At 40.5% G+C, this 25,379-nt stretch overlaps 1 protein-coding gene across 4 annotated transcripts; it reads left to right on the plus strand.

Annotated features, from left to right (window-relative positions):
* The first annotated feature begins 3,558 nt into the window (after positions 1 to 3,558).
* TASL (TLR adaptor interacting with endolysosomal SLC15A4) lies at positions 3,559 to 24,871 on the plus strand. Of its 4 annotated transcripts, none has more exons than XM_074534581.1 (2): positions 3,559 to 3,774; positions 20,910 to 24,871. In XM_074534581.1, exon 2 carries the CDS (start codon positions 20,911 to 20,913, stop codon positions 21,784 to 21,786), a length of 876 nt encoding a protein of 291 aa, XP_074390682.1. In that variant the 5' UTR covers positions 3,559 to 3,774; position 20,910; the 3' UTR covers positions 21,787 to 24,871. The 4 variants fall into 4 exon arrangements, with proteins under 4 accessions (XP_074390682.1, XP_026647611.2, XP_074390681.1 ...); XM_026791810.2 differs by lacking the exon at positions 3,559 to 3,774 and adding an exon at positions 3,804 to 3,876 and having other exon boundaries at positions 20,910 to 24,869; XM_074534580.1 differs by lacking the exon at positions 3,559 to 3,774 and adding an exon at positions 3,818 to 3,876 and having other exon boundaries at positions 20,907 to 24,871.
* The last annotated feature ends 508 nt before the right edge of the window (positions 24,872 to 25,379 follow it).

Raw genomic sequence — 25,379 nt, forward strand, 5'->3', positions numbered from 1 at the left:
TTTGTCTTTAATATACCTGAAAACATATTTTCCTGCCCGGGTTTCCTGAGGTGAGCTTCTGATAACTGTGTCTCAGAGCCTTTGCCATTTCAATCTACCTATCAGTGGTTTGTTAATAGAATGTGTGTCAATCTTCATATTACAACTCCTTATCAACTTCTAATTGCAGTAATGCTCCTGGTCCATTATCAGGAGAGCTTACTCATAGCATTTGGTTCTTTCCAGTTTACAGTGCTCTTCTGCAGGAACAGAAGCTTCTTAGGGGCAGAGTGAGAGCTGGGGTGGAAACTGTTCCAGCTGCCTTATTTCTGAGTCATCCCTGTGAGTACATTGACTTCTAGAAGCTGCACTGGTTCTTCTATGCAGTTTAATAAGACTCTAATGAATACAAAAGAATTATTTGCCCATATAGACTCCTTATTGAGGATATTAGGACAAAATATAATAGGAGCATAGATAAAATCATAAGGCTACATATTCAGGTGAAGAATGTCAGTGTAACACTGGTAAAATTCATCTATTTATTGCAGAAATAAAAAAATTAACTTTGTAACAACATAAGTTTCCTGTTATTCCAAGATAAATGTATATCTGGCTGTTCATTCTGTATGAAATTATATTTTTGGTATAATAATACAAAGAAATTAAATTACTAACTTTAGCCTCTTTTATACATTTGTTTCTATAGAGACTCAGCCTGAGGCAACACACAGTGTTTCATATGCTATGTATGTAGTTTATTCTTTCTGTTCTATGGAGAAATAATTATCTAGCCAACAAGCAAGACACTGCACAATGAGTGCACCACAGCTAAATGCTTCAAAAATACTTTAGGAAAATTCTTGCTCCCCCTGCAGTCAAAGAAAGCTTTTGCAGTGAATTTAAGAAGGCAAGGAGATGTGCCTCTCTCCTGTGGACGCCCTAAAATGGGCTTGATGTGTGTGTTTGCTTTGCTTTAGCACTGCTTACTTAAGAAATAAAAAAGACTAAAATTTTAACATAAAAATGAGTTTCTTTCTTTGCGTACTGTTTTGTTTGCTGTACTTTTGTAAGCAACGTGAAAACAGTGAATAGAAAAGACTGACATCCATGGTGCATTTTCTACAGACTTCTCAGATGATGGAGCACCCAAGTCTGCTGAAACAAAAGAGATCTGAGGGTATTAGAAATCTTGGAGGCATATAAAACATAGGGAAATACACTTCTATTTATTCACAATAAATGCATGATGTGAACTTTGAAAATAAATAGTATGTACACTAAATAATTGTAGTTAATACACACAGATATAGATATATACATAGGTATAGATATAATATATATGATTGAGTAATGTCTTCTTATATATATATATGTAATAAAAACAGAGATCAAGTTTTGTATAATAGAGTAATTCCAGATATTACATTAAAATAACATCACAATATAAATCAAATATCATAACGTAGTAAGTGGCTTTTTGATACTTCAATGCCATTATTTTAGTAAAATAATTTAGGTTGGGAGCTAACTTAGAAAGTCACCTCATCACCCTATTCTGAGGTTGAAAACATCATCTGTTTTTGTCCTAGACATTCAGTTATGCTATGCCCTAAATTGCAGATGACACAACATCCAAATGAAAGGGGTTTTTTTTGATATATTCTCCAAAAAGACTGATTCCTATTTTCTTTTTGCATCTTCCTCTTTAAAATTTTGTAATAATTAGAAGCCTGATATAAAACACAGAGCTCTTCTGTGACTGAAATGCTATTTTCCTTATACACATCAGTAGAAGGTTTAACTTTTCCGTAATTTTGACAACTGAGACAGTGTATGTAAAATAAGTGGTCCCAGCTAACAAAGCACATTTCTCCTGGGAGCTTTGTGGCCAGGAGAGGGAGGATTTAAGAATAGCACACTATCTTTTTGCTGTGAGAAAAGCCCTCATCAGGTAAACTTTAAACAATCAGCCTCCCAAGGAAATCTGATACGTAATCACTCCCTAAGGAAGAGGCTGTTGTGGAAGAAAGGTGAGAAGGTGCTTTCCTTGAATGTGGTGTGGCCTTTTACACATAAAGCAGCAGATGGGTGGATGCTGTGCTTTTCCCACAGTTGCTCTACCCCTCATTTGTTGGTTCAAGTTCCCAGGCTGTCTTGATTATAGGGAATTTTACCAGTTGTGAAAAGTTCATTCTGCACTTTCATGAGCAATGCTCAGTTCATTCACCTCAGAAGACAAAGAATGAGGAACTGGGCTGTGTTCTGCAATAGAAACAGTTCAAAGGTGGAGTGTTCATTTCTTACCAAATCTTATACATTCTTATCTCTTAATTCAAATGTTAACAGGTTCAAATGCTCCTTCTGACCTTTGTGCCTTTAAACATGCACAGTGTCACCTGAGGCAGGTCAGTCCAATAATATTCTGTGCTTTTGGGCCTGAGGGCTGGAGAATTAAGGAATAAAAAAAAAGTAAAAAAAGTAAAAGGATTATTCTTTCCAGTCTTCAGGTAAAACGAGTTCAAAATTCTCAAGTGCTTTAATAAGAATGTATTTTTTAGAGGACAGGACAAAGCTCCTTCCCTCCTGCTCTACAAAGATACCCGATGCTTATTGCATTGAGAAACATTCCACCATGTAAGAGGTATGTCCTGATCATAAGTAATTGAATTAAACACTTAAACCAGCAAAAGGGGTGACTTTGTTTCTCCTCCCCTGCCCTCCATAGCTGCCAGGGCAGGGAGCCAGGGTGCTGGTAGTTTGTCCTTTTCCCTGGGTGCTCTAAGAACCCACAGAGTTAATGGGAAGTGCCCATCCATGGCTGTGCAGGGCTGCTCAGTCCTGCTCAGTTCATCCCAGAGGTCACACTGCTGGGCAGCAAAGCCAACAACTGAATGGCCAAAATTGTCTCCTCTCTGTCCTCTCCCTAACCACAACTGACAGGCAGCAAGGCAGCGACCAAGCAGCCCCTGCTCTTTAGGAGCTTGTGCTCCACACTGAGGGTGGAGCTGGGGCTGCAGAGAAGCTGTGGGATGTAACTGGGGAGATGTGCAGATATGGTATCCAGAGTCCAGGCTTCTCTTTAGAATGACTTAAGTGATTTAAACACTTCAGTAGAAAAAAAGCCCAACCCTTCAGGGTGTCACTGACGTATTTTATGAAAATCCTTTCACTAGGATTTTTCAGCTGAGAAGCCTCAGAAAAGAAATGTAAACAATGACTATCTGATGGCTGTGGAATGTGGTCTGGAGATGGTTTACCAACAGGTGCATCTTTGATTGGTCTCATGTGAATTGTTTTTACTTGATGACCAGTCCTGGTCCCAGCTGTGTCAGGACTCTGGTCAGTCACAGGTTTTTTATTATCATTTCCTTGCTAGCCTTCTGATGTCTCCTTTCTCTTTCTTTAGTATAGTTTCAGTACGCCATTTTCTTTTAATATAATATATATCATAAAATAATAAATCAGCCTTCTGAAACATGGAGTCAAGATTCTCATCTCTTCCCTCATCCTGGGAACCCTCAAACACCATCACAGCAGGGTAGTCATCAGAGATCAGGACCACTGACCTTAGCACCTGTATTTTAGAGTTCCTCAGGGCTACCAGATAACATTGTCAGTAATGTGCCCTTTTTTCTCTCCAGTCTGTGGGTGCTAAATAGCCAGCTTTAACAGCAAGCAGCCTTAATCCTGCATTTTGCCAAAGCATCATAATACGGGGTTCAAAGTACTGTTCTAGTAAAAGGCTAGATACAAATTTCCATGGAAATTGATTGCATCATGTATCACACATGGGTGAGTCAAGGATATTGTGAAATTTTTCCCATTTACTGGTAATAGTAAATCCATAGCAAAATGTGAATTATGCTCTGTAAGTGCTCCTTATCATGGTATCTGGTATGTATAATTATTTTATTGACCTCTTGTGTTATTTTACTTTGCCCTGTCTGACTTAGCACGAATGGCTCTTGAGTTTGATGATGATACAGATATCTGATAGATCACTATAATTTTTAGATTACAATTTCTGTGCTGTAAATAATGATGTTTGTGCAGCTTGATGTAAAGTGAGGTTAAAAAAAAAGAAGAAATCGCACAATTACTAAACATCTTTAATTTCTGACTATTTATTTAATTCTTCCCTTTACCAGTAGCTTTATCAAGTCATTAAAGATGCCAACTGCCTGAGATGAAAATAAATATAAACAATTGATTGAAGGGAAAAAACGGAAATTACCAATTTTACTTGACATTACAGCCTTACATTTTTTCAACATTTCTGTAATACCCAGAAAGATACAAACATTCTTTATTACTGATTTAGGAGTAATCCACATTGTTCTGATCTATGTTTCCTGCCTCTTACTGGTTTTCAGAAATTTCTCTGCTCTTTTGGGATTCTTGATGCCAGCATTCATACCTTTCATCATGGAAATGTATATGGCCTATGGCCACAGTCTTTGGTGTTTTGCTTAGTAGTTACTGAAATCACTTGAATTTTTTCACCTTTTGTATAGTCAAATCCAAGAGATTGTCTTGTTTCCCTGGAAGTGTTATGTAAACCCATGCTTGCTATTAAATGATTTTGCCAGTTAAGAAAATTAGTCATGTAATATTTATAGATGTCATTCAGAAGCAGAGGATTTTGGCAGTGTTGCCAATACAGCCCCAATTCTCAAATATCAAATGTTGCTTTGAGGAAAAACTTTCTTTACCTTTAGTTTCCATTTTCTTCCTTTGTGGTTATTCTGCTACCTCTTTGTCTAGTTTTATATCCAGCTTTTGTCTATTGTATCATTGTGCTTACTCTCACACATATTAGTGTATTTCATTGTATTGTTTTCACACATCAATGCTCTTTTATGCTGCAGTAGCAGCAAACATTTGCAGAGAAATCTTTGTTGACTGTTGTACCAAATGCTGTATTTTCTGCCTCCTTCCTATTTAGGATCACAGACCAGCTGAGGCAGGAGGGCACCTGTGAAGATCATCTAGTCCAAATTTCTGCTCAAAGACGAGTCTGTGAGAGCAGGTTGCTCAGGATGGGTGTTCATTTGGTTTTGAGTATCTTCAAGGCTGGGGTAGAGTGGAAGGATCAGCTCTCTCAAACTGTAGACAATGTTCTGCCTGATGCAGCACAGGATAATATTGATCTTCTTTCTACAATGACACATTGCTGGCTCTTAATTTAAATTCTTAAATGCTCTTATTTCTAAATCTTTGTATTGTTTCTGTCCCAGTCTTTCTGAATATGTATATATATCTTCCCTAAATACCACACCAAATGTACACTTTTCCATCTTAAAGTAAATATGTTTGTTTTCTTCAGAAACCACACTGGATCCATTTTTCTGAAGTTGTTTTCCTCTTATTCATGTAACTAAATAACCTTTCCCTACCAGTCTTCCTTGCAAAATCTCAGTTGCAGCCTCCATCTGAAAAAGCTTCCCTGGTTCTCCATGCCTGTCTAATTGCTCAATTTCATATTTTTCTGCCCTTTTCCTGTAACTGTCTCTTTCAAAAAAATCAACTCAATGACCCTTTGCTTTCAATCTGCTTTTCAGAAAGTTTCCTGTTAAAACATTCCTCCCTCTCACTTCCTTTGGCAGGTCTTATGCCCCTGGATAATGCTCAACAGCAGCAAACTGTGCTGAACATCATCTCTTAGCAAATGGAACTAGTGATTTGTCCACTAGTGATCCAGACCCTCACATTTTCTACTTTTCCTGTTTTTCTTCACTCATGGCATGGTTGCCCGGGATTACCTAACTCAAAAAAAAACCCAAAAAACAACAAACCCTGTGGGCAGTGATGGCTTCTGCTTTGCATTGATTAAAGTGCAGGAGGGTTTTCTATCATTATTTTGTTAAAAGTACTCAGCAGATCAATTGCTTATTCTGTTGCTACTCTCTGACAAAATTTTCAAATGAATGTTACTGACACAGAATTTAGAACAGCTGTAAAAGTTGACTGCTGGGAAGATGGAAGACTAAGAAAGTGAGGAATGTAGAAATCAGCATCAAATTAAGAGCCAATACTTGAGGGAAAAAAAACCCATGAAAATCACCCAATTATCATGGGATGGCTCTACCTTGAAATTACAGGCATGTGCCAATGCAACTAAAGAAAACAGACTGCTGTAATACTTCTTGGATTTCTGCAATTTTTTGTGGTATTTTGATACACTAACAAAAAAAAATCCTTTCATAGTGGCCTGACTGCCTTCAATTTTATTGTTACACAGATGTGTAGTAAAAAAAAAAACGAAAAGAGAAAGCCCTTATCTGTTGCTCAGTCCTGTTTTACAGATAGCAGCTCTTTGCCTGATTGTAAAGCCTGACCACTAGTGGATAGTTGTCCCTGAACCAAGAAATACATTAGCAGCTGGATGCATTATTTATTTTTAACAAAGACCCAATGCAAGCATTGTATCATGTGTCAGCATTCTGTACAGGTAGGCAGTCTTTCAGATAATCTTTATTGTTCTTGGAAATGACATTTGACAATTTTATAATATAATTAACCAGTTCCTCCTTAGGAATATCCTGTTTTATCCCAGAGGGTGTGTGCAGCCTCAGTGGGAATCTGGCAGAAAGCCAGGAAGAACACTGCAAGTACTGTAGTGCACTTGTCCTGCAGAGATGAATGGTCTTCCTTGTCCTCAAGGTGCAGCCAGGTGAAAGAACAAGCTCCTCCTCTCATCAGCTGGGATTTGCTGAGGCTTAGAGTTTATTAGATCTAGAGACCTGCTGAGAAGGGAATCATGAGCTCATCCAGAGGCAAGAAAGCAGGAAAAGATTCTTGTGAAAAGAAAGTCAAGTTCTGTCAAAATTGGTAAAAAACACTTCAGCTCTGCTGCCCTCTCCCTAGGATGATGTGGGCTGCTGGAATCTCTGCTTTAGACACTGCGTCTGTAAAAGCACTCCTTCAATAAAAGGTGGAGCAAAAATACTTCCTTCCATTGGACTACTGATAAAACTAACCTGTAGAATAGTTTTATCAGTAGTCCAATGGTTTCCAAAGGTTTAACACCTTTCTATCTGATAAGTACGATGCAATTAGCTTCTATTTAATTAAGTGAGCATATGTGAATGATCATTTCAGACTTATGAAGCCAAGAATGCAGTGTAACATCCCTGCACATTTCCTGATCTGCCATAGTCGGGAACTCAAGTCCTTTTTTATTCTGCAGGAGATGCTTGTGTTCAGGGATTTGGGGTAGCTGTTTTGTTTGTGTGATACCTGAAACACTAATTTTCATCATTTCTGTTTGCTATGCACACTCAGGTTTTTAAAATGTTTATTTTACGTTGCTGAAATGATTTATGTTAATTTCAACAATTTAAAGAAGTTTTCAGTGTATGAAAACCATTAAATAAATCTAAAACTGAGATAAACCACCAAACCTTCAGTGTATAAGGACATAATTAGAAAATTTAAATACTTGCAGAGAAATGATACATCTTGAGCAAAAATCACATCCCCCCCCCCTCCAAAAAAAGTAATTGCTAAACTTCCTGTCAAAAAATTGACTTTTGAAAGAATGATGGGCCTACCATAAACTCTGTGAAAGGATCAGAACTAATGTGTGCATCCTGGGAAGCTTAAAAAGTGACCCCAGAGGACTGTCTAACAAGACCTGGAGGTGCAAACATGAGAGTTATAGGTGCTGATAAAGCCTTTTGCTGAGCTGGGGAATAATATGCTTCATTGCTTGAGAGTAGTCGTGGTTTGCACTCTGCACAGTATGCTGAGAATTTGGCTCCTCTCTGCTGCTGACTGAAGTGCATCAGACCCTGGGGTATTTCAGCCAGCAGCACAGAGCAAGCCATGCACAGTATCTGTGGTGTGCACCAGGATTTCAGTAAATAAATTTCTATGTTTCTGCTCACTGTAGACCACCTTTTATCCATGTTGTTATTTGTTGTTATTCATGTTGTTATACTCCACTAAAAAGTAGGTGGCATTTAGATGTTGATATTCTTGGTTGGTTTAAAATCATCCATTTCTAAGTTATCATGGTACTAGTTGGGAGACAAAAAAAAAAATAAGAGAATACAAAAAAGAGAAGTTTTTGGCTTCTGGCCAGATACAGACAATGGAAAGAGAGCAGCTTGCCCAGCTTGCTGCCTTCTGATGCTTTACAGGATGATTCACGCTCTGCAGGGCTTAAAGGCTTATATGCCCATGTGTGGTTATGCATGGAAGCCTCAGGATAGTCTCTGCCATCAGTGGGATCACTTGTACAATAATGTACTTTGTTCAGGATACATCATTTGTGACCATTTGTGACCATTACAACAAAAGGATATGGGCAGAACAGTTTGATTACTAAAGGTAAATAAGAGGCTATGAATGAAGAGAGGTTGAGACTGAAGGGAAAGATTTCTGAACTGTGGCAAGATCAATCTCCTAATTCATGTAAACTAGTGAGAGAAGAAAAGAACATGAACTGAAAAGACTTCACTAATTGGCTACTTGTTACTACAAAAATCAGTGCTGGGAACATAATGTAGATCAGCTTCAATATGCTATATCCAATACTGTTATCTCCTCCCAGAGCAAACTCCCCTTGGCCTTGGAGATTTTATCAGAGGATGCAATGTTCTTGCATATAATTTTCTCATATCAAAGGCCTTACTTTTGTTTCCTTGATTTGTACATAGATCAAACCTGTAGCAATGTCTGCTTATAACTAAATATGTCATCCACAGAAGAGAAAAGGAATTTAACACAGGAAAAAATTGCATATTTAATGGAATAGAAGGAGCATGAGAAGCAGTAAATGTTCCCTATTATTACCCTGCTTGTTAATGAAAAGATTTAGTGGTCGCTTTTGTATGATGAAACAATTGCTTCATTTTGAAGTATCATACTCTGGGTGCAGAGCTTGATGGATATAACTATATGGAAGGTGCTGTGCTCCTTGAGTTCCTGAGTTAAGGCTCTGGGCCCCAAGGACAGCCAAACTTCTCATTGCTGTGTGGGCAATCACTGGCCATGGACAGCTGGAAACAGTAAATATGGCTGGGCACCAAAACTCCTTCACCTTTTCTAGAATGGGAGGGCTCTCTGTGTATCCATGGTCTTTTTTTCCTCCTTGGAAATGCATGGCCAAGAGAACGATGTCACAACCACTTTTTTTTCTCCACACAGCAAGTAAAGGGCTGGAGTAACTAGTCCAGGAGACTCCCTTTGGCCTGAGATATGTCAAAACCAGACTTGCCTGGCACTCATTTGTAAGATAGGAACCCTCACAATTTTCCTAGAAAATTGTACTGATCTGTTTTCTACTACCAGCAGTAAAGGCAGATGAAAAATAACTGTGATGATGAAGGTTCTTCCCTGTTTAAAGACTGCTGATTTACTCAAATTGATTGTACTGGTGCAATGAATGCATTGAAAACTGGGTTTTCAATTCAAATCAAGTTAAACTTCCTGGAAAGCTTGAAATATCTGACTTTGCTGCTGTAAGGAATGTAAATCATTCATTATTGTTTTTATGATGGAGTACTGGGTAACACGCTTATCTCCTTCCCATAAAATCTTTCCTTCCAAAGATCAGAAGGTTTGAAAATATCCACTTTGTCCTATTGCACAAATAGGACCTACTTATAAACTAGGTCATAATGCTAAGGTGGTTTCTTTAACCTTTTAAATTTCAAAATTTGTGGGTAAAGGTACAGACATGCCAATTAAGAATAGAGCTAAAATAGTTTGATAACCAGAGACAGCTTACTGTGTACATTCCTGCCTGAATATATGTACAGGCAAATTCATTTATTTTATGCACTTATTCCTACTATTGAATTTTAAAAAAAAGCTGTGGAATATTGTCTTATCAAAAGTTCCCAATTTATCACTTCTAGAATATAAACATTTCACCTGCAAATGACAGGCAGCTGTCTTTGCACACTCTGACCCAACAGGCCCAGCCTAAGCAGCGGCCAACCAAAGCAGAGTGAGGGCAAACAACTGGCACATTTGTCTTGAAGATAAACTCTTGAACTGAAATAAAAAACTAAGGATCAGAATTGCTTAGGATTAAAATTAAAGGAATTTCCTCAAAGAAATTCTTTATGAGTAGAATAATGTGGTAGAGAAGGAGACATGGTAATTTACTTGAAATGTTTTTCTTTTTTTTTTTTTTGGAGGGGGAAGGGCATAGGGTTACACAGTCTTGATATATTGGGTTTGCTGTAGTGAATTACACTGACAAAAATAATTTGGCATGGCCTCACAATCTGAGCTACATTTACAGATGAAGAGACTGACTGAAAAATTCCCTGAGGCGCTGAAGCTTCCTTCTCTCTCACATCTGTTTCACTGGGCATGGGAGGCACAGCTCACGTGGGGATCTCTGCAAAAGGGGTCAGGTGCTGGTGTGTTGTACCCAGCCCATTCAGATCTGGATCTGCCCCTCAGAGTGCTGCACTCAGTACAGTTTATAAGCCACATGGCAAAAATTCATACAGGACAGTGCTTGTTAGCTGAGGAAAACTCTTCCAAGGTTAGGAGTGAATGTGGAAAAGGTCATTAGAATAAGTGGGTGTCCTGAGAGCCTAGACTGTCAGGATGTTAATGTGCAATTTCAGTACCACAACAAATTACAGTTTTATATCTCACTTTCATAGGTACTGTGCAGAAATGCAGACAATGTTTGAGTTCTTCTAGAGAACTGAAAACATTCCACATGCTTAACAAAAAAAGTCAGTTATTTTATGCAAATCTGGGTGTCTGAAGATAAGTTTTAAATCCATACTGAAATAAATCTATGCTAGTAGATTGATTTTACAGCACTTCTGGATAGCTGTGCTATTGTGGCAGTAGAAGCACTTTAAAATATCTGTCCATTTGTATCTTCCTGGGTTTGTATGGATTTAGATTATTAAAAAAATATTTTGAAAACTCTCTGAGGACCATTAGAGAAATGCTTTTTTATACTACCAAAGATTTTTCCCAACAGTTAGAAATATTGAGCTTTGGTGAATATAGAACTCTTTGGATCTACAGAAGAGGCAAAACCTCACAGAGATTTATTTCTTACTTTCCTTGATGCATTTCATCCAGGTAAGGAAATATGGGAAGTGTTGGGCCGGTATAAATGTGACAAGGCCTGAGATTGGTCCATAGTACAAATGAGAGATCAGAGAAAAAATTACAATAATGTTAATATTAATGTTAATGTTAAGCATAAAAGAGTTGGTCTGTTACGACAGTAGCTTTGTTTCCACAGTGTCTTGGTTTGAAAAGACAAGTGTCTGCTAAGGAAGGCAGCAGCCTTCCCTGAACTGGAAACTGTAAACACCCTCTCTCCAAATTCTTGTAAATTTGAAATTAAGGGGGGCTCTCAGGCAAAAATATGGGAGCAGGAGTAACAGTTCTTTAATAGGGAAGAAAATAAATTAAAGAAAATATTAATAAACAATGCAGTAATACAAAACAACACAGACAGAGTCAGAATATGACCTGACACCCTGTGGGTCAGGGTGTTGGTAGCAGTCCAATTGGAATGGTGGCTGCAGCCCTCCAGGAGAGTCGGGCGTGGTTCTGTTGGAGCAGTGATCCTGTAGAAGGGTGTAGTCTTCTGTTGAAGATTGCAATGCAATGCGAGTTGTTTTCAATTACCATCTGTATGGCAGATTACCTTTGTCAAGTAGGCAGTTTGCTTTATCTCTCTCTTTGAGGGACCACATTCACACCTCCCTCGGAGGGGACTTTGCTGATAACAGACTATTGAATGTCACTGCATGACTGATAAGAACTATAACATCCCATTGTGAGATGCTCTGCCCAGGGGGAGGAGCCAAGCATTGCTACCTAGATATAATCCAGAGGTTTTTGAGACAACGGCACGGCTTTCTCCATGGGATTCCCCGGAGGAACAGCAGCTGTTTCTTCTTCCACTGGATTTTCAGAGGAAGAATACATCCTTCTCTACAGATCCCCCTCGCTCCAACAGAACCACACATGATATTCCAGGAGGGCTGCAGCCACATTTCCAATGGGACTGCCACCAACACCCCACAGGGTGTCAGGTTGGGTTCTGACTCTGTCAGTGTTTTTCTAGTGTACTGCATTGTTTATTTTATCCTTTATTATTTTTTCTTTTCCCTATTAAAGAACTGTTATTTCCTTCTCCCATATTTTTTGCCTGAGAGCCCCTTAATTTAAAATTTATAGCAATTCAGAGCGGTGGGGAAAGTTTTTCAGGGGAAGCTCCTGCTTTCCTTAGCAGACTCCTGTCTTTCCAAACCAAGACATCTTCCTGTGAAGATCCAGTGGAAAAGGCAGCTCTTCCTTGGGGAATCCAGTGGAAAGGCTGTTCCCAAAATCTCAGATTATATCCAGTTAGGAATGCTTGGTTCCTCTCTCTGGGCAGAAGTTCTCCCAATGGGATGATGTAATTTTATCAGTCATGCAGTGAGATCAATGGCCCATTAAGAGAAGATATCTCCCCAGAGGGAAGATTGATTTGTGGAAGAGATAAAGAAAACTGCCCAATTAACAGAAGATAACTGCCACAGCTCTAAGAGATGGTAAATAGAATACATATTGCCATGCAATCTAGGACACACAGGGAGAACATTTACAGCAAAGATATCTGATGAGACTTGCATTAAACTGCCAGTGTTGTCCAGTTTTTGTGCTGGTCCAGTTTTAGATGCTGTTGGCCCCAGCATGGCATATGACTGGGTACAATATCACTCGTTAAACTGCTGTATGAATTAGCTACAAATATGTAGGTAGGGACAGAATGACGCTTGTACTTTTTTCATGCCTATGTCTAAGAAGACTTTGGAAGAAGTCTTTGATATTAGCCCCAGTCACATGTTGCATCATAGCGAATATTTAGGAAAATGACATTAACAGAAGTATTGTTTCTGGCTGGCAGAGTTGGAGGCTTCTGAGAAAAACACATGGTACTGAATGAGGAAGTAAAAATTCAGTGAGAATTAAAATATATTGCTAATATATTTCTCTTATTATTGCAATGTGTGGATGCACAATGATGCCTTTTAAAGCAAATTCTGTCTATCCTGTTGGGATCAATTCAAACAGTCCAGTTATTTTTTTCAAACAGTATTTGTCTTCTGCCCATAAGGAATATTCCAACACCAATCTCAAAGCCATATTCACTGTTCCCACACCTCACACTTGCTGGATGAATTCCTGCTTGCCCCAGGTATTTTCCTCCACTGCCCCTCCCGAGACAAACTTCTTGGGTATGGTACCAAGTGCTAAAACAGACGAGGCCTAACTTTCAGATCTAACTTTTGACCTGACAAGTGTTGTCAAGTATGCCAAAGCAAAACCCGAGAAAGCTGTGCTGTGCTGCTTGGTGGAAAGTTATATGTACAAGGGTCTGCAGACAACAAAGTAGGCCTGCTGTGCAAGAGTGAGGTGTGTTTCTGCTTTGGCCCCTCACTCTTCCAACCTATTTGGCCTGACAATCTTGATCTATCAAGATGTCTTGCCATGTCAGCTAGAAGGAGAGTGATGGCTGAAATGGGGTGCACTGTGAGCTGCCAACAGATGAACAGTTTCTCTAAGATTGTTCTGAGCATTTGACTCACCAGGGCTTTTTCTTCTTACAACAGTCCATCTGCCTGGACTGAGAGTTTTGCAATCAGCTATTTTAACAGTACACAGTTTCACAATGAAGTTTTATTTGGACATAAAAGAGGAAGCAAGTTCAGCGTGTTGCAGTTCAGTCAGTTATAAAACCCCCTCATCTCCTAAGGGACTTTCTTTCTATACTTCTTTGGTATAGAGGATTAGAAGTAAAACAGATGTTATCTTCGAGGTGTAATTAAAAAGGAAATAAAAACAGAACGTTGCATTTTGGGGTAGGACAGACTCAGAGGAAGCTTCAAACTAGTTAGAAGACATCAATTTTTCTGTACCTGGCCAGCTGCTGTATCTTTGGAGGTAAGAACTAAAATATACTGCACATTCTATAAATGTATGAAACAGTTTCCCTTGCTTATCAAAGTGGCTTGGTTCTGTTTGTGTGGCACCACAGCTGATGGCTGGTAGAATGAGAATGCACATTTTTCTGTTTTGAATGCACGTGTGTTTGTAGAGTCTCAGCTTCTGCCCACAGACACTTACTGCTGCCTTAAAAGTGAGGAGAACATTTCTAAGGTGCCATCTTCACAGCCATGACCAACTGAAGTTGCAATGAGACTTCAAAATGAAAACAAAAATTTTCCTCTGATACTTCTAAAGATTTTCATAAAATCAGATTAAACAGGTTTTTCAGAATATTTTTAAAGTGAGCCTTACTAGCTGTGTTGCTTTTATCATAATTAAGATATTGTTATTGAATTTTCTGTGCATGTTACTATACTGTCTAAGTAATGTCCTTCAACTGGAGTACTCTATTTGTAGATTATAAATAAAAATAGGCACCAAAATAGGTGAAAATGGGCATCATATTAAAAAAAAAAGTTCATAAGAAGAAAGATGAGATTTCTCTGAGAACATGATGATGTTAAAAATATAAACAAAGAAATGCATTTTTTCCAATTCTCAGTGAATTTCCTGGTTTGCTGCAAATTCACAGCTCGACAAGGGTATACATGCCCAACATGCCTCCTCCACTCCTTCAGTCCTTCTGGGAAACATTCTCCTCCTTTTCTGTCTTTCTTGCTTTACCATTTATTCTTTTAATTTCTAGAAAGAGTATTCTCTTCTGTAAGAGTTCATGTCGATTTATTGCCTCTTTACTTCAAATGCTTAGATTCAAAATGTTGCAGTACACGTAGTTCAGTCATAACAGCTAACAACCTATTAAAATTAACACAGATATCCAGAGACATGAAATTATTTCCATACCAGGAAGAAAATGATAAAAGCACAGGGTAGAAATCTTATGTAGTCAAGTCCTCCTTATGAATGTGGAGCCTGATTCTTTCCTGCCTCAGATTTCATGCTGTTGTTTACAGCTGTGGGTATGAGATGTAAAATGCTATCCAACCAGATTGATGGGGTCCTAAACCAACTTTGTACAGGCCTAGATGATGAAGAAAAGTATGGAAAATTATGACCTAGGCTTGGTCTGTATGATGCTTCAAGGAACTTGAACTGAGTGGAAAACAAACTTGGGTGGAAAACTTTGAGAGCTCAAGAAGCTTTATTGTTTCATTACAGTTTTCATTGTATTTTTATGGAAGTATGTCCCCCCAACTCGAAGATACAACAACACTCAAAAATACACTGAGAATGTATTTGTTTCTAAATTAAAGAAGCTGAAGGCTCCTGAAACTCATTGCCATCCATTTAGCATGATCAAAAATTGGTAGGTGTTTGTATAACAAGAGCATTCAACAGTATAGTAGACTTCTTGGGGAAGATGTCTCCTCTCTTGCTTTCTTTAGCATGTCCTTATCAGATATCCTCATACTCTTGATATCCAGGATTATTATTCTTTCAAACCTACTTGTTCCCCTCAAACCAGCCCACATTCCCCCATGGGTGAAGTACTCCAACTTTTCTGCATCTCTTCAACTGTTGATGTGTGAATAAAGAAGATGCATGGGGCTTATGCTTTCTCCTGTGGGAAGAACAAAAGATCAGAGTCAAGAGAGACATGGGGAGGGGACAAGAGTGGTTTGGCTCAAGAGGCTGCTTAAAGAGCCTCTTGGTGCATCTCCCGGGCCCCAGATCTTCCAGAGCAGCAGCAGCAGGGAGGGGAAATGACAAATGTAGTGGGCAGCATTCAGATACTTGTGCAAAACCACCCTCTGGCTATTCATCTTCTGCTCTGCTGTGGGCAAAGTGAGCCACTCCTACATCAAAGAGCAGCCACTGCTATTGTAGAATTATAGTCAGAGAGAAGCATAAGTTGAAAAGGACCTTGAAATATCATGTGGTCCAACATTTCATAGGAAAGGAAGCCTAGATGAGATTATGTAGTGTCACTCTTGCACCAAGAATGACACAGGAACAGGTGGGAAGCAATATTGTAGAAAGAGCAAAGAAAGCTTTATTCAAGAGAACTGCTTGGTTTATATAGAGCGATACGATAGATTCTATTTGACTGGCTAACTAACAAAAACATCTTCCTCACACACTGTCCTTGAGAAGAACAGACAGATGAAGTAGAAAAACACCACCTGCAGATTGTTTATACTTAACAAGTTATCACATCCTTACAACTCCCTAAAAATTCTCACAAGCTGCTGTGAGAAACATTTGTCGTTTCTCTCTCTCTGTCCCATGGCATCCACAATGTAGAACTTTGTCCAATCCCACCTTGAAAACCTCCAGCGAAGGGGACTCCCCACGTCTCTGGTGAGGTTGTTCCAGTCATTGATTGTTCTCACTGTAAAAATTTTCTTCTCTTCCCTCTTATCCCTGGGAGCACTGGGGTCATGTTTTAGCAGAGAACGTGGTGGCACTGGGTTAATGGTTGGATTTAATGATCTTAGAGGCCTTTTCCAACCTATGTGATTCTGTGATTCTATTCCATGCAACTTGTGCTCATTGCTACTTGTTTTCTCCATGTGCCACTTGTGAAGAGAGACCCTCTGTCTTCTTTGCAGCTGCAGACACTGGAATACTATGATGAGATGTCTCCTTCCCACATCTTCTTTTCTCCAGGGAGAAGAGTCCTAACTCCTTCAAACTTTCCTCACAAGGCAGCTCTTCCAACCCTTTGATCATCTTCTTGGCCCTCCATTCAACTGTCTCCAGTCTGTCTACATCTTGTTTGAATTTTTTGGGACCAGATCTGGATGCTCCAGAGCAGCCTGACAAATGCTGAGTGGGAAGATCCTGTCTCTATCTCAGCCAGCTGTGCCCCCAGGGTGCAGCCCAGGATCTGATTTTCCTCACTGCTGCAGCCCTGCTCTGCTGGCTCAGGGTCCCCTTGTTGTGCTCCAGGTCCCTCTCAGCAAGGCTGCCCAGGCACACAGATCCTGTGCTGGGCTCTTTGGTTGTGCCATCCAGTGCAGAAGCTGCCACTTGCCTTTGTTATCCAGATGCTGTTATTGCTGGCCCACCTTCCAGTCTGTGCAGGTCCTTCTGTAAAATGTGTCCATCTCACCACACAATTGGGTGTCATTAGCATTACCTTTACCCAAGCCAAATGAGGTCCAGATAACAAAAATCTGTAGGTTTCAGGCATTAAGGAGAGGCTCTGCTTACCCATGTGCACAGCTCATTATACTGCCTTCTTCACTGTCCTGGTTTCTCCACGCTGGCTGCATTGAGGCCTCCTGGGAGCTGTTCCACACCAGCCCCAGGGGAAGGTGAGATATGGGTCCTGCAATACTTGTAAGCTTGCTCTACAGACTATCCTGCTTGCCAGGAGTCTTGCATGTGTGTCTGGCAATCTGAGCAGGATCCCACACCTCTCTGAGGGGATTTGTCTGTATCTCCACAAACTGGAAAAATGTCTCATAATAGAGGGAAAATATCAGACAGATCCATGGGATTTGAGTTCCCTCAAGACAGGGAGAATGTCATTGGGGACCCTATCTAGTAAATCAGCTAGAACTCAATGTATACCCTGTGATAAGAGCCGAGCTCCAGTCCCCTGCAGCACAACTTTAATGCCATTCAGAGCCCGGGTCAGGGATCTGAAAGCCAGACATATGCAACACAAGCTTGTCTCTTCTATGAGTTTCCATCCCCTCCTTTTGCAATGCAGAAGAACGTCCCTTTCCCCACTGAGCTGTGATCCCAGTGGGCATGATGTTCTTTCCATTCTCTCTAGCAACTTTTCATCTTGCTTAGGTTTTTGAACAGGACACAATTTATCATATCTCTGTGCACACTTCTCAGGCTTTCTGTAAGTGTTTGCTTATCCTGAGCCAAGAATGCCCATTCTGTTTTCCTGCTCTCAGACTGTAATTTGAGTTCTTGATGCAAACATTGGCACTGTCTACAAGCACTACAACCTAACAAATTTGCAGCCACACACTGGTAATACCCCAGGATTCTCCACGTGACCTTAAACCTTCATCCTGCCTTCAGGCTTTTCTTCTGCTGAAGAACTAAACAAAAACCTCGAGCAAGACATAGGAGTTTTTAAGGTCATCTGACAGTAATAAAGACTATGTCAGATAGAAAAGACAGTGTAAATCAGGCAATCTTCTCCCTCTATCTCCACTGGGCTTAAGTCAGTGACCATTGCCAGGACAGTAGAAAAACTAGGAAAATTCTTTTTGTTCATCTTACACACAAAATGTGTCAGATCAGAATTGTAAAAGGGATTGGTTTTCCTTGTGCAACAAAAAGTTATGCAATTTTTTTCAGGCAGATGTAAGTGAAATCTGGATTTAAGGAGCATGAAACCCAAATATTGAAAGACTTCACATATAATCTCTGTGCCTTTGGAATCCAGGTGTGCATGGAGAGGGGATTAAGAGAAGAGGCACGGGAAAGCAGAATTAATGAAAACTGCAATCCTTATCAGATTTAAAACGCAAAAATTAAAGGTGACACAGTTGCACGACAGTTGGAGTGATGGGATAATAACTTGTCAGGTATATATTACATTAAGTACTAGGACAAGAAACACCAGAGATACATACACCTCCCTTTTGCATTCATGCTCTCAGCACTCCTATCAAAACTTCTGTCAGATTTCCTTGCAGAGCTGGGAAGAGCCAGATCAGTGTGGCAGCCTTTGCCGGCTTCAGAGGCCAATCTTGTAACTCATTCAGCAGAACACACAACTCTGGGCACAATGAGACCCTAATATTTTTTGAATTTGCCAATTCTTTTGTTTCCACTCCTGCTCAGTGTGCTCCAACACTCTTAAAATATGCATTGCAGAATGCATTGCAAAGAAATGAAACTGATGGTTTCATTTCCCTCCTGTAGCACCTTATGGCAGAAACAACTCACATCTGGGGAGCAGGAAAGACCAAAGTGTCACATGCTGCCTGAGCACAACTGCCCTTGCCCATGTTGGTTGAGCAGTGGACAGGCTGTATGTTACATTTCCACTCATTTCTCCAAATCCACATTAAAAATAACATAAAAATGAGTGTATAACAGTTCCAGATTCAAACTAGCCATGGTTAGTGGTGACTTTGCCATAAGGACTTCTGGGCCATGGATGGAGGAGGGAAGGGAATCCTTTGCAAAATGGGAACAGAAGCATAAGACAGAGTTGATAACCTGAGCAGCTCTAACATTTGGTTAAGATTTCTATGGGGGCACCTTAATTACAGCTAAAAGCCAAAGCAAAACAACAGCAGCATACTACAAGAACTGCCAAGCCCCAAACATGATTTTCCCCCCTTCTGTGTAAATAGGTCACTTTTACTAATTGTTACTGCCTGTGGGAAATCTCACACAACTGGCAGCAACAAAGAATCCAGGGTCACCAAAGCAAGTGTTTGGACACATCTAATTCCCATTAATATTTCTGCCTGAAGGAAGGTTATTTTCTCTTCACCTCTCTCTTCTACCTTCTTCATGGTGTGGAAATGATTCCCTCCCCTCAAGGAAAGTCTTGTCTCACACTGTGTCCTCCCTAACATTTATGCAAAGTCTATCTCCATGCTTATTCAGGATTTAGCCAACAATTATTAGTGCAGCATTTTGCATTAGCAACAGTGACACATCAAAACTTTACTAAGAAATGAGACTACCTTCACTCTTGGAAAAGACTATTTGAAGTATATAATGAAAAATATTTTAATAATTTTAATTTTAATTTATTTTTAATTTAAATCTACTTTCTCTTTGATGGACCAAACAATTTCTTTAGAACGTCTTTCCCGTTGACTGCATCCTTGACATCTGTTAAGAAAAAAGACAGAGGTGGATTTAAAACAATTTTTTTGGTAGTGCAGCTGCCAAAGCTTGGGCAGAACATTTACTGATGTGCAGCATGTGTGTCCTTGCTGGCAAATCCTGTCTTTAATTACTAACATTTCTATGCAGCTTTTGGGTCAGAGCTGCCTGCTCAGAGAGTGGAGAGAGTTAGTGACTGCTGGAACCCAACTGTGTCTTTGCATGCAATGAAAACTGATTCCAGAGCAGTGGTATGGCTAATCCCACAGTGAAAGAGCAAGCTGGAGTACTTCTGAAATGTGCACTTTCCCGTGCATTGCACTGAAATCTGTCTCCTCAAAAGTACCCTGCAGATATCTATGTCTAGGATCTAGTTTAAGATCCTTTTATAGCAACTGGAGAGTGATAAGCAAATCTAGGACACAATTCATTTCATTTTGATTTAGGTGTCTAAACCAGGCCAGATGAATCATGCCTCCAAAGTGTTTTGCTTTTTCCACTGACATTTTCACGTATAAAAGGTAGAGACAATTAATTCCATCCTGATTGCAATGCAGAAGTGCAAAGTGCAAATTTAATGGTCTGAGATATTTAATAAAAAAGGAACCACACCTACAGTTGTTGATTAGTCTGGAACAGAAGGGGTGATACTCTCAATATGAATCTCAAATCACCAAAGTTCAGAGGCAGCTGGCAAACCACACATAACAAAAGTTGCTTCAAATCATATGAGACAAAGGGGGAAACCCCTGACTTAAAAGCATATAAGAAAAAGGGGGAAACCCCTTGTTTCTTAATGAACTCCAGGGCAAAATTAGATTTTAGTGTAAGATATTACAGCAGCTATTCCACAACAAAAGACTTCTTGTCCCTCTCTCTTGCCATTGAATGCATTGGATGTGCAATAAATGGTGTTATACAAGATATGCTTTGGTGAGATTCAGCACAACAGGGACACTGGCTGCTCACTTCACTCACTGACTCAAGTGCTCAGTAAGGCAGAGACAGGACAGGAGACACTCCTGTTCATGTCCACATTGGAGCCATCTCTTTGCAACTAGTTGCAGACTGGCGAGTGCAATCACAGCTCAGAGAGTTTAAAATGAACTTTTTGTAATTAACTTCTTCTTATCATTTTTGTGTCTGCTGGTGGTTCCTTTCCCTTGGAGAAGGATGCTGTCAGAAGGTTACCTTCACAGAATCACCTATCTTTGGGAAGACCTGAAACCTGCGCTCTACGAGAGTTTGCCTGATGAAGGGGTGTATGAAATGAGCTCCATTAGTTATTCTTCCCCAGGTGAAGCACAAGGAAAAAGCCTCCTTCAGAGATGCAGATCTGCTGGCAAGCACCTTTCCTCAGTCTGCTCTAGAGGCAGCAAGCACAGCAGAAGGCAGAAGGACAATCTCCCACAACCTGTGCAGCACCCAACACCCACAGGGCAGCCACCGCCAGCTACGCACGCCTGTGAGGAACTGACCAAAAAAGTCACCTACCTGGTTCCACCTTCCTGCAAGAGCATTTGCAAGAACTACAACGATTTGCATATAGCTGGGGACTATGTGGTGCCAATTAGCTCAGTCACCACAGATTTTGCTTGTGATAGTGGCATAGGCCCGTTCTTGGAGTCCTCAGAGATCCCTCCGGCCATGGAGTCTGTGAAGGCTCCCCCCACGAGTGACACCACGCGCAGGCCGGGCCAGGGCCACTCCTCGTGCTGGCGCCTGGCCAGCCTGGGGCCCCACCTGCAGCCCCTCTCTGACTCTGCCCTCAACGACTACCTGGAGCAGAAGCTGCTGGAACTGTACAAGCAGTACATCATGGACAGCACAGCCAACAGGGCATCCCCCACCCAGATCCTGGCCTCGGAGCTCATCATGACCAATGTGGACCAAATCAGCATGCAGATATCACGGGAGAGGAACATGGAGACTGTCAAGGCCAAGGACATCGTCATTAGCCGCTTCCTACAAATAGCCAGTGGGAAGGTTTCCTCAGAAATGAGCACGCCTACTCTGCATATTTCTCAATATAGTCACATTAATGCTTAGTGTATGAATGTTAGAAAGTTTTTATGTTCTTCAAAGTCGGTTTTTGGTTTAAGATACTTTCTGCTTAATAAAAATTCATTTACCATCCACCATTTAAATAAAACCTTTCAGTACATATTAAATAAGTAAAACTACCTGCACTTCTGTGCTGTGCAGCTCCTACTGTGGACCAGCAAGTTATTTTTTTCTTATAAGTTTTTTTAATGAACCTCAGACATTAAAAAAAGTTTCACAGAAAAAATGACTAAGATCATATGAAACTCTTCCAGGTGCTCAGGTGTTTGCTTTCTCCCTAACATACTTGAAGATTCACTTCAAATTTCCTCTCTCTGGCATCTGCCATCCTACCTCTGGGTCTGTGCTTATGCAGGCTTACACTCATGTGAGGACAAGCAAGCACGGTGATGGCACAGCCACAGAAATAAAGAATTTAGGATGCCATCCAGTTCACCTCCCTGCCCTTGAGGGCTTTACGTGAGGACATCCCCCACAGAAGGTTTTATAATTTGTTCTTAAAGATATTAAGGGATAGACAGTTAACAGCTCTTTCCATGCTAACCCTAATTATTTAATTGGTGTCTTCCTGTTCAAGAGCTACCATCCCTTTTTGCGAAGCACAAGCTCTGTTTCCAAACAGTGTGTGTAAACCTGTGTGCTTTGCACTGTTTTGAACCCTCACAATGAGCACTGGGGACCTGTGATTGCAGACAGACCTCACCTTGGCCAGGTGCTTACACACCTGACACCGTGCAGGGCTCATGTGGGGACAGCAGTAGTAATAAAGGGAGAAGAGGAAGGAGAATTGACCTTTGTTATGAGAATTGAACATTGAAGGCAAAGGGCTACTCCAACGCCCGTTGGATTAATGTGAACAGTGCCCTGGAGTGCAGAAGAAAAGCTGAAATGGAGCATTTGACACTGTGACTGAACACTTCCTTTGTTAGGATTCTTGTATCATAGGTCAAGGTCATTTGAACTTGATGCATTTCTAAAAGAAGGTCTTATTTTGTAAAATTTCAGGAAGTCTTAACAAAGAAGAAAAAAAAAGCAATAACCAGAGCTGCCTTATGGCAAGGGTTGGTACCTACTCTGAGTGTTCATAATGTATATTGACAATGCCAACTGGTTAAAGTTCTGAGTATCAGTATAACATAAATACTAATTTATACTAAATATTCATAATATCATTTCATGTTATTGTTTCCACAGTGTTGTTTTGGCCTTTGTGTGCTCTTCCCCCCTGATTTATTTATTTATGTATTTTATTTAAGGCAGGTTTTTATGTATATTTCAAAAACGAATGTAAGGTGATAAACATGTCAGTTTATTCTGTTGCTGCTGTTTTTCCAGAGATTACTGGGATAGCCCAGCATATTTTCCTGCATGTGCAGATATTAAAAAAAATTTGCCGTGAGAACCTGTGATGCTTAAATCCAGAGGGTGTACCTCTGTAGCCATAACAGCCTCCCAAATACTATTATTCAGCAATTCAAGACAGATAATTTCTGTCATGCAATATTTCTTGACTGTGATCAAATGCTATTTACAAGTAATAAAAAAAATCTATTTTAGGGGAAAATGACAATCATGGTAATGCATAGACACACATATATTCTGCATGCAACATCCATTACCAACAACCTGGAAAAATGACTTCCAAAGGAGAGCAAAAGCATGGAAATGTAACAGCTTTTATATCCTACAGATACAGATTCAGCCTTTTCAAAACACGAGGCTTTTGTTCATGCCTATTGACATTCACATCACTGAGTTTCAGTTGCAAAGATGGAGTGGAAAGCAACTTGCAGAGTTGAATGCATAAATCAATACCCTTGCTGAAAGATCTGACTCTCCATCAGAGGCCACAATCGATTCTTGCACTCAGCTCTCCCCACTTCACAGAGCTCGTCCTGCACAAACAGAGCAGCATTTTATCATCTCTTACTCAGAAATCCCAGTCTTCGTTCCCCCCAGACATGTGGGCAGCACCTGGCCACCATGTCCTCTTTCTCAGAACAGAAGCAGCAAAGAGGGAGGGCAGCTGGAGAGCAGGGGCCAAGGGCTCTGCCCAAACCCGGGTGGAAACCTGCCACCTCCCACAGCTGCTGTGCCAGGGGCTGCAGCCAGAGCCACGGGCTGTGCTCAGAGAACAGCAGTGCAGAAGAACAACAACTCTTAAATGTACACAAACAGGCTCGTGCATACAAACGGCATGTTTGATATTTATCAATCAACTACAAACCATTCCATTCTCAGGCAGCTTTCTTCCAAGCAAATCATACTTACAGCAGTCATACTGACTTTCAAAAAAAATCTTCTTTTGTATTGTTGGACTGACATTACTAACTTTATTTTATAAGAAGGTCATAATCATTGCAGAAGCTGATTTATTCTGGAAAGACAGCATCAGCCACTGATGCACTTATTTTCTTTTCTCTGCCTAAATATAAATGCCCATTTCACTTTGAGCCCTGTAGTGTGCCTGTGGGATCCCAGGATTTGAATCCTGGGATGCAGGGCACCCGGGACCACCCTTGGGGGGCCCGGGAGTCCTGGAATGTTGCCAGAAGTGTCTGGTGGCAGGACTTTGACCCTACACGGGAGACGACACCTTTATGAAGATAAGAGGGCCTCATCGGGGTGAAGGGTGGAAAGATTAGCTAATTAGAGGGTAAGAAACAGGGTTTAGGATTTATGTACAGGGGGGTTTAGAGGAGCAAGATGGAGGAATTGGGGTGTGTCCTGCCCTCCTTCTTCTTCCTCCTCTCCTCCATCTTCTTTGGCCACGGTGGCATTTTGGATTGGTTATTACTAAGAGTACACCGAGTTATAAGAATAGATGGTATTGGGGAAAAATGATAAATATTGTACACGTCACAATGGGTAAAAAGATAGGTGCCTGCCCCGGAGGGCAGAGAGACAGTGTGCCCATGGCTGACTGCTGAGCGGATCTTTGTTAGGCTGAAAGAACATCTTTTAGATAAACAATTAATAAACATAAAACCAGAAAGAAGAACTGAAGCCTCTTCTCGTCCTTCGACCCGGGCTGCCCCAAGGCCATCCCCGGGCTTTCCAGGCCCCTCAAACAGCCGAGATAAACCGGACATGTGCCTGTTTCTCAAATGAATTGCATACCAGCCACGTGCCATTGTCTGAATCAGCTCTTGGATTTCAGGCAGTTTTTACATAAACAACCATTTCTTCCTTTCCACTCAGATGAAAGTGCATTCATATCTCTGTCCTTCTTCCATTTAAACCTAATCTTCCTCTGCACAGGTGCCTCTCTAGGTGTGCCTGTTTCCTGCTGAAAGCACTTGGATAGCAATTAGGCTGCTATTAGCATGACTCAGGTTGTTATCTAAAGGGATTATCGTTTTCTCTCTCCTCTCTCTCTCCTCCACCTCCTCTTCTGCCTCAGGGTCAAGAATTTAAAGAGAGAGATCCCAATTTTTTAGTAGCTCTTAAATAATTAATTTTTAGTCAGAGGTGCCTAATTTCTTGACATGATCTTGTCAAAATGCTGATAGGAACCCCGATGTCTGGGGAGTGTGTGTTGGAGAGGAGAGTTAGAATTCTGCCCTCACAATATATCC

Source organism: Zonotrichia albicollis, chromosome 2 (assembly GCF_047830755.1).
Source record: "Zonotrichia albicollis isolate bZonAlb1 chromosome 2, bZonAlb1.hap1, whole genome shotgun sequence".
NCBI lineage: Eukaryota > Metazoa > Chordata > Aves > Passeriformes > Passerellidae > Zonotrichia > Zonotrichia albicollis.

Coding starts and splice junctions, on each gene's coding strand:
- TASL (XM_074534581.1), top strand. CDS start 20,911: ATGCTGTCAGAAGGTTACCTTCACAGAATCACCTATCTTTGGGAAGAC.